At 42.0% G+C, this 10,025-nt stretch overlaps 1 protein-coding gene across 1 annotated transcript; it reads left to right on the plus strand.

The window, feature by feature from the left end:
* Positions 1–19: 19 nt before the first annotated feature.
* SPEM1 (spermatid maturation 1) lies at positions 20–2,691 on the plus strand. Its single transcript, XM_074225481.1, is given in 7 exon segments — positions 20–347; positions 517–574; positions 801–1,145; positions 1,148–1,290; positions 1,293–1,384; positions 1,386–1,429; positions 1,432–2,691. Coding segments are annotated over 7 exon segments (1,053 nt in total). The 5' UTR covers positions 20–95; the 3' UTR covers positions 1,551–2,691.
* The last annotated feature ends 7,334 nt before the right edge of the window (positions 2,692–10,025 follow it).

A 10,025-nucleotide genomic window follows, 5' to 3' on the forward strand; every position in this document is an offset into this window, starting at 1 on the left:
CAAATCATGTCTGGGGACCTTTTAGCCTAGCTGGGACTACAGCAGAAGCCTGGTAGTAGGATAGTCATTAATACCCTATTAGCCTGGTTACTGTGATGTCTCTACCCCATTGTGACTCACCTCTTCCCTACAAGTGCTGGCTTCCAGAACAAGTTCATAGTAGGGTGGGAGTTTGGGGGGGGGGTCAGAGGTGGTCCTGGCACCCCATCATGGGTGACCCTTTTCAGCAAGGGGCCCATTCCTGTTCAGGTCCTGGCTCTGAGAGCTGCCAGAACCTAGGCGAATATATCTTGATCTTTCTGGGCCTCATCATCTCCATCATCATTGGAATCAATGTGATGACTCTGGTCAGGGCCTGGGTCCCAGGGGGAGTCAGGGAATGGGTCAGGGGGATGACCAGAATCTTGGGTGGGCAAGGGTGAGGGAAGGCAGAGAGACTGGAGAATAACAGGGTTCATAATGGTGAGAGGATCAGAATACCTAAGTATTTACTTTTTCCTTCTCCCTGACCCTTAGCTCCGGTGCCGCCTTGCATGCTCTCTGAACCAAATAATCCATATTTTTTTTCAGGAAGGTAAGTGATAGGGTCTTGAGTGGGTCCCAGTCTACTTCTTTATCCCTCTCCCCTGGTCAAAGCCCCAGGCATTCCTCCCCTCAGAATCTGACTCTTTCAAGAATTCATGGTCCTCTCAGGGATCTGGATGTTCCAGCACCTAGCCCTTGTTTCTGACATGATTCCCATTCCTCTAAGGGATGTCATTTTCCAGGCTTCTGGTCATTTTCCCCTTCCCATTCTGCAGATAACACACTCAAGCTGACTCGAATCATTCCCAAGAAACTGCTCATCCACAGGCCTCCGGCACGGAAGCAGACACACAAACCTCCTGTCTATCAGGACCCTTCTGTCTGTAGAGATCCTCCTATCTGTCAGAATCCAACTGTCCCTTGGAAACCTCCTGTCTCTCGGAATCCTGCTATCTATGACCTCTGCACTCGGGACGCTATGTTTCTTGACCTGATCCCTCCAGGCTCCTGCTATCAACATTCATTTTTGTCAACAGAACCTAACCAATATCTAGATGCCAGACTTCCCAATGGAGATGACAAGGTTTCCCAGTACTGGCACCCTGACAATTGCCAATATGACTGGACTCTCCAAGACCTCAAGCAAAAGAGTTACCAGCTTGCCCCCCATCCTCTCAGATCCGTTTCCAAAAATGCATGGGAAAACAAACCAAGAGGGTGAAAGCAAAGTCCACGGGGCTGGAAGCTTATGTGTTCTCCATTAACACCCCCCCCCATCACATAATGCTGAGTCGCATAGCTGCAAAGAGACTAAAGAACCAGGCATATATGTATATTCCCCCAAGTTCTTCCACTAGGTTTGTCAGCCCTCTAAGCTGCAACTCCATGCCCTCCACAAGCTATGTACCTTAAAAGGCTGGGAAAAGAAGAGGCAGGTATGGCAAGCAAGGCTTGCCCCACGCATGCCCCCTCAGACTCTTGAAAGGCCAAGCCAAGGATGGGTATACTACTCCCTGGAGGAGTGATAGTGGAGAACAATAAAATGGAAAAATAAGGGGTAGCTTATAGTTGGTGTCTAGGATTCCCCTGATCCAAGATAGTAAAGAGAGATTTCATGGTACTAGAATCTAATACCATTTTTTTAATGTTATTTTTTTATAATTTATTATTATTTTGTACAAATAATGTTTTTATACATTAATAAAATATTCTTGTTTAAGAGTAAACATAATACCCCCTCCCCCAAAAAAGACCCGCATGAGCAATAAGTAAAGGGGAGAGAAAAAAATTAAAAAAAAATTTTTTAAATAGTAATAATTTTAGGTATGGCCAGGTGGCACAGTAGATGGATCACTAGCCCTGGAGCCAGGAGCACCCGAGCCCCAATCCAGCCTATACACCCAACAATTGCCCAGCTGTGTGACCCCATGCAAGCCACCCCAACCCCATTGCCCTGCAAAAACTTAAAAAAAAGACCCAAAATAAAATAGTAATGATAGTAGGGGTGGCTGGGTGGTGGACAGAGCACTGGCCCTTGAGCCAGGAGCACCCAGGTCCAATTCTGGCCTCAGACACCCAACAATCACCCAGCTATGCAGCCCCAGGCAGGTCACCCAGCCCCATTTGCCTTGCACCCCCCCAAAAAAAAACAAATAATAAAAAATGTGCTTCAGTCTGTGCTCCAACACCACCAGCTCTGTTACAGATGGATCACATTCTTTATGATAAGTCCATCACAAAAGTTACTTCCATATTTTTCCACCATTGCCATTGCTGATCGCAACTCCCTCCTTTCGTATTTCTCTACTACCATGTACTATATTTTCTCTCTCCTTTCACTCTGACTCTGCTGTAAGGTAGCTGAGTGGCACAGCAGACAGATCCCCAGCCCTGGGGCCAAGAGGCCCCAAGCCCACATACTACCCCTTAGGCCCAGCATCCACCTGGCCCTATGGTCCCAGACAGGCCTTCCAATCTCAGCCCCTTGCAAGAAGTAAAAAAGAAAATGTGTTATATCTGACCACTCTCCCCCCATGGTCCATCCTCTCCTCCATCACTCACATCACCCCCTTTCCACCTGTTCCCCCCCCTTCTTACTCCAGAGGCCTATACCCCATTGAGTATATATGCCGTTTCCTCTCCTAGCCACCTCTGATGAGAGCAAAGATTCCCTCATTCCCCCTTGCCTTCCCCCTTCCATATCATTGTAATAGCTCATTGTAATAAAGAAAAATCTTATTATATGAAATATCTTGGCCTATTCCTCCTCTCCTTTTTCTTTCTCCCATTACATTTCCCTTTTATCTATTGACTCCATTTTTATACCACAATATATCTTCAAATTCAGATTTCTCCTGTGCTTCACCAAAAAAAAAAAAAACTCCTCCTACCTGCTCTATTAAATGAGAAGGTTCATATGAGTATTATCAGTATCATTTTTCTATGCAGGAGTATATGTAGTTCATCATCATCATCATCATCACCATCATTAAGTCCCTCATATTTTCCCCTTCTCCTCCCCTTCTCTATGCTTCACCTGAGTCCTGTATTTGAAGATCAAGCCTTCTGTTCAGCTCTGGTCATTCCAACAGGAACATTTGAAATTCCCCTGGTTCATTGAAAGTCCATCTTTTTCCCTAGAAGAGGACTTCAGTTTTGCTGGGTAGTTGATTCTCGGTTGCATTCTGAGCTCCTTTGCCTTCTGGAATATTATATTCCAAACCCTATGAGCTTTTAATGTAGTTGCTGCTGAGTCCTGTGTGATCTTGACTGCAGCTTCACACCATTTGAATTGTGTCCTTCTGGCTGCTTGTAATATTTTCTCTTTGATTTGGGAGTTCTGGAACTTGGCTATAATATTCCTGGGGGTTGGGGGTTTTTATCTCTTTCTCTGGGAAGATTGGTGGATTCTCTCCATTTCTATTTTGCCCTCTGCTTCTAGGATATCAGGGCAATTTTCCTGTAATAATTCTTTGAAAATGACGTCAAGGCTCTTTTCCTGATCATGACTTTCAGGTATTCCAATAATTTTTAAATTATCTTTCCTAAATCTGTTTTCCCTATCAGTTGTTTTTTCAATGAGATGTTTCACATTTTCTTCTAATTTTTCATTTGTTTGGTTTTGAAGTATTGAGTCCTGATTTCTCATAAAATCAGCAATCTCCCTGAGTTCTATTCTTTGTCTGAAGGATTTGTTTTCCTCAGAGAGTTTTCTTATCTCTTTTTCCATGTGGCCAATTCTATTTTTAAAGCATTCTTCTCCTCAATAACTTTTTGAACTGTTTTGTCCATTTGACCTATGCTGGTTTTTAACATGTTATTTTCTTCAGCATTTTTTGGATCTATTTGACTAAGCTGTTTACTTCATTTTCATGTTTTTCCTGCATCTCTCTCATTTCTTCTCCCAATTTCTCTTCTAACTCCCTCACTTGATTTTCAAAGTCTTTTTTGAGCTCTATCATAGGCTGAGCCCAATTTCTGATTTTCTTGGAGTCTTTAGATGCAGGAGCTTGTGCTTCCTCATCTTCAGATTGAATGTTTTGATCTTTCTTGGGATCACAGACAAAGTATTTCTCAATGGTATTCCTCTTTTTTCTCTGCTTGCTCATTTCTGCAGCCTGAGCCTGGTTTTGGGGTGCTTCCTGAGCTTCTGAGTATTAGTGGGACACCCCCCCCCCACAAGGATCTCCATGTGTGATGCTCTGTCTTCCCTCCTTGTCTGTGAATGACCATAAGCACACCCCTCCGCCATGGGGCTGAGATGGGAGGGCCCTGCTGTTCTATAGGGGGCCTTAGACTGCGATCAGGATCTGAAAGTGGTCAGAGCCCCAGAGTCCTGTTCCAGGGACAGAGGACAGAGCTTGGCAGTCTCTCTCTGATCCCTTCCTAGGCTCAGCACTCATACCTTGGGGGCTCTTGCTTACCAGCTTCTGCTTCCAGTTCCTGGATCTGGGCTGCCACAGCCATGCTACTGGCTGTGTGCCCTGAGGGCTGGACTTCACATGCTCTCCCTGGCAGAGGTGCCTTTGCTGATCCCCCAAGTTGTGCCTGGTGCTCCCTCGGTTGTAGGTCAGGAAACTGCCCCCCTCCCCGCCGTGAGCCACAGCCACCTCTCTGACCCTGTGGAACTGAGCCTTTCCACTCTTTCCAGGTTATCTTGGGTTGGAGAACTGCCTCACTGGGTCCCTCTGTGGATTTTGTCTCTCAAAAATGTAGTTAGAGTCCTTAGCTTATAAGTTTTAAGAGAGAGCACCTAAGAGAGGATTCTCTTTTGTCACCATCTTGGCTCCCCCCCCACCCCAGAATCTAATACCATTCAAAATTTGTGTTATCTTGTAGCTTGCAAAGCCCCTGTGAGGAGGAGAAGTAGAAGGATGACTATCATTATCTTACTGTGGAAGAAACTGAGGCTGAGTCTCTATAAACATTGAATTGATTTGTCTAAGGTAATAAAGCTAGTTAGTATCATCAAAATGAACCTCAAACCTGGTTCTACCAGCCCAATAATATTTCTCTTCCTCTTATACAATGCTACCTCATATCAGATTAGGAGGAATGAGTATGGAAAGATTGTCCCTCCATTCCATACTTCTGCCTACAACAGAGCCCAGAGGCCTGACTTTTTTGATATTCACAGAGTCCAATAGCTAAGGAACCCAGTCTTTTTCACTTCTTTGTTCCAATATGACCTAGAACTGCATCCTCTCTCTAACAGAAGTGGCACACACCCACAGTTTTTCCCCATTAGCTTCTGGCTCTTACTACCTATACAGCACCCACCTCAACCTTCCTCCCTTTTATATATTCTAATACTGCCTAATGAGTAGTAGCAGGGTCAGATTCAGTCAATTTTCCCTATTCCAACTACTAAAAAAGAAAGATCAATGGATCCTGTCCTGTTTTCCCAGGGGTGATACTTTATCCCTACCCCTAATCAAGAATCTCAGGATGTGATCTGAAGATTATGCCACCCACAGTCCCTGGGTTGCAGTTCACAGCTTCCCCCTCCTTCCTGTCTCAAATTCTTTCTTCAAAATTCAAAACATATCATCCCATTTCCACCTAACCTGTCCAATTTTCATGCACTGGATACAAAAAAAAACATCCTTAACTTTCCCGAGTTTTGTCCTTTCATCCACCTTTTTTTTTTAAGGTTTTTGCAAGGCAAATGGGGTTAAGTGGCTTGCCCAAGGCCACACAGCTAGGTAATTATTAAGTGTCTGAGACCAGATTTGAACCAGCTACTACTGACTCCAGGGCCAGTGCTTTATCTACTATGCCACCTAGCCGCCCCCAGCCACCTTTTAGAAATGGACGGATCATCCCCTACCTTTCCTTTCCACATAATAGAAGTAAGCAGCAGAGAAAGTAGCTGCCAACTGACCAAGGGAAGTTTTCATGAGAAGGCATTCTTTTTGTTGTGGCTTCCTCCCTCAGGTTATCTTTCTTTATCCATGTCTGTTCTCAATATATGTCTACACTATCAATTCAGATACTTTGCTAACCATCACTGCTCTGAGGTACATTGTAGCTGTTGCCTCACAGGCTTCTCAAGATGAGCTAACCTTTCAGAATTCAGTCTTGGTCTGCCTTGGGATATTTACTTAAAATGAGGAAAAGTACAAACAGAAGAGGTAGAGGTGACCTTGTGCTCACAGCTATATAGATTCTGAGTGGGAGCTAGGGCAGTCATGTACCCTCCTTCACCTGACATATGGAACTGTGTTAAAATAGTCCACATATAAGAAGCAAGAGGCAGAGATGATGCAGAGGGCAGCTTTTTTTGATTCACTGAGTTCAGTCTTGGCAGTGACTTATGTTTTGTCATCTCCCATTTCAATCCCTCAAATCATCAACTTTTCTGACTATTAGCAATTAGGGAATTCTTCATTATCACACATCATCACACCCCTCAGCAAGGAATCACACATGGTCAGAAGCAAACTCAACCAGCTTTCATATGGTCAATATGGGCTGTACCAAGGGGGGGGGGGGGAATATCTGTGTTTGCTCCAAGGAATCATCACTATCACTCACATTACACAGTTAAGTGGAAATGAATATAAACAGAAACTTGATTTTGCAACTTTGCTTGCTGCACTCCTAAAAAGTTAGGTGTAGACAAATCTTTGCACTTTTGATCCTATTTCCTAAGACTTACTTTAGCATTGTTCTTTATTTTAAGCTCTGTTGAGACTAAATTTTTGTTGGTAACTCCCAATATTTGAGTTTTAGGATTTTCAAAGTTCCTCTTTTTGACTTTAAACCTCTACCTTACTCTCCCCATCATCAGTTTAAGGAAATGTAAGCAAACACTTCAAGTCTAGGAATCTTGTAGTGATGTCACACTAGGTGTTTAATGTCCCACTTATTATCTCTCAAGTTCTAGATTTCAGAGTTTCCTCCCAACAATGTGATGGGAGCACATCAAATCTGAAGAAGGGAAGTAAAAAGGAATAATTAGTATAGTGTATGACTATTCAAAGATGATGTTCTGGATAAGAACTTTGAGGTGAGTTTGGAAGGATAGAGAAAGGAGAAACTTGGATTGGCAGAGAGGAAAGGAATGGAAAAATAAGAGAGGACTGGAAGAGGATGATCTTAAAAGAACCAAGTGTGTTAATGAAGTGAGAGAAAAGCTAGAGATTGTGATTGAAATTTGGAACTGGATTAGACACATTAACTGATAGTTAAAAACCTACAAAGAAACATTCCCAGGTTAGGAAGAGGTGTCAGGAAAGTTGGAATTTGGAATCGTTACAGACTATGCAGAAGCAGAGAGGTAGGAATGGACCAGCAGCCCTGGAGTAGGAGGTTCTTAAGACAATCAGGGAGGAAAGATGACTAAGGTTCAGTTGAAAATGCTGCTTAGGGCAGGGTTGGAGAAGAGGCCATAGCTAGGTGGCACAGTGGATAGAGCACTGGCCCTGGAGTCAGGAGGACCTGAGTTCAAATCCGACCTCAGATTTACCTAGCTGTGTGGCCTTGGGCAAGCCACTTAACCCCATTGCCTTGCAAAAACATAAAAAAAAAGGAAATGATGCTTCCATGTAATTTAATTTAAATATAAACACTAAGTAGCTACTAGTCAGCCCTATATTAGACTCTGAGGATAAAAAGATGAAATAGAGACTTAGTCCCTAACCTCAAGAAACTTGTATTTTCCTGGAGAGCAGGATATAATATGTATGTGAATAAGTATAATACAATATGATGAGTGATGGAAAGAGATTCAGACCAGGTTCTCCAGTAAAATTTGAGGAGAGTTAAGAACAACCCTCCCAACTGAGGATTAGGTAGGGGGAGACAATGGGGATGAAAAATGAGGGCAGGTTTCATGGAGGAGGAAGTATTTGAGCTGAACCTTGAAGGAATGATTCTAAAATACATGCATAATCATTGAGGATGGTTTCCACAAATTCTTAGAATTGAGAAACAATATTGTTATAAATGGCTCATAATAATAAATATTTAGTACAGAGTGATTAAAATAGCTTTTATTAAGAAATCTTAATAAAAGGACCACTTCTCTTAAGGAAAGGTTGGGTCTCATATACAGTTTGAAAGGCTTATTTCGCCCCCTTTCTGCTGAGAATCTGCCAGGGCCACAATCTAATTGATACATTCGCCTCCATATGTTCCTCCCCACCCCCAAAACCTCATCACATCAGTGAGCACAGGGGAGTGAATGAACAGTAACCTCCTTGAGCAGGTGCAAAGGACAATAACATAGATCCTCATTCAAACCCCTGACTCGTTGCAATGTTATTTCTTTAATCACCTTTATTTTTGTTTAACTCTCCCCTTCCTGTAAACAGGTTTCAGTTTCCACAAAGACTAGATATCCTGGCTTTTGTAATGTATTATCCTCACAGACATCTGTGAGATTCTGGCAATGCCCTCTCTCATCCTTGTGGAAACAAAACACTTGATTCTTTCCCACAATATGTTAAGTTCAGAAAACAGTAAGTAGTCCAGTTAAGCTGGGGTGTAGTATGAAAGAAGGGGAATAATATGAAATAAGATCTGAAAGGTAATTTGGAAGCAGATTGTGGGTTTTTAAAATGTAATGCTGAGATTTCATACATTTATATATAGGCAAAGGAGAGCAAATTTCATTTCTTGAATGAGGTGGTAACAATGATTACTTATGAATAGGAAGATTATTTTGCATTGTTGTGAAAGGATGGTTTGGAATAAGAAGCAACAATCTCAGAATCATGTAACTTTAGAATTAGACCACACCTGTCCAAAAAAAAAAAAGAAACCTTACTATTGTAATATCTACTAGGGTTTCAAATCTCCTCACAACAGCAAATCATTTTCCCTACAAGGGGGGGGGACTATCCCCCAAATAGACAGATTTGCCCCTGATTCTCTTGTCCCAGTTTTTAGTCAACTAAGTGAATAAAAGTTCTCACCTATATGGAATCAGGGAACATTCCACTTGGTGGATCTCTGAAGGCCACTCAAATCACTATATTCAATCTTGCTGACTAATTTCCTTGTGGAGATGGAGTCTGTGCTTGTGTGTGTATATACATACATATACATATAGTTTACTATAACTTTATACGTATCGAATATACTGCTATGTTAGGTCAGTGATTTACTCTTGTAAATTTACTCATTTTATCACTAAATCAAACCTGAGTTAATAAGATGCTGGCTTCAGACCTATCCTTAACATTTGACATAGCTGGTAATTTGGACAGAAGGAGATGACCTCATGACTCTCTTCATGGTTGAATTAGAAAAGGATGTGCAAATACAGAGAATTTGATGAATACATATAATTGCATAGCATAATTCTGATATTGCTTCAAAAATTCCAAGTGAAACCTGTACCAGATTAAAATTGGGGGAATGTTCAGCAGAATAAGTAAAAATATAAATCAACAGGGCTAGTCCTGAGAAAGTATACTGAAAAAATGTAGGCTAGAAAGTAAATTGTCCTAGTCAAAACTAACCCCCCCCAAAAAAACCGATAATAACTTGCAAAATAAAGGTGACCAAAAACTATATTCCTATTCATAGAGCACCCAAAGGTAGCAAATGTAGTATAGGGAGCAGGCTTCACATGTGTGTAAGGAGGATTGTCCTTAATAGGACTAGGAATGAGGCACCACGTGCATAATGAAGCCCACCTGTGGCAGGCAGAGGCCGAATGGACAACTCTAGCCTCTTCTATCCCTTCTCTAAGGGAGATTTTTCCCTTCCTACCTGCAGGGAAAGCAGAAAGATGATATTAGAGATATGAATACCAGTCTAGAAGTATGTCTTATTTGCTCTCCTTAATTAGTCACTCTAGGGGATATGATCATGTTCTGTCTAGTTTTTTTCTTTTATCACTTTGTCATTTCTACAGGGTAAGGAGGCTTCAAGCTCTATATCCAAGATTTGACCCTTTCCCACCAAAAACCAGTTTCACAATGAACATACATAGTGAATAGCAAAGAAATCCATTTATCTAAATCCTAGAAAAACAAAAATCAGAGAAA

Source organism: Macrotis lagotis, chromosome 2 (genome assembly GCF_037893015.1).
Source record: "Macrotis lagotis isolate mMagLag1 chromosome 2, bilby.v1.9.chrom.fasta, whole genome shotgun sequence".
Lineage (NCBI taxonomy): Eukaryota > Metazoa > Chordata > Mammalia > Peramelemorphia > Peramelidae > Macrotis > Macrotis lagotis.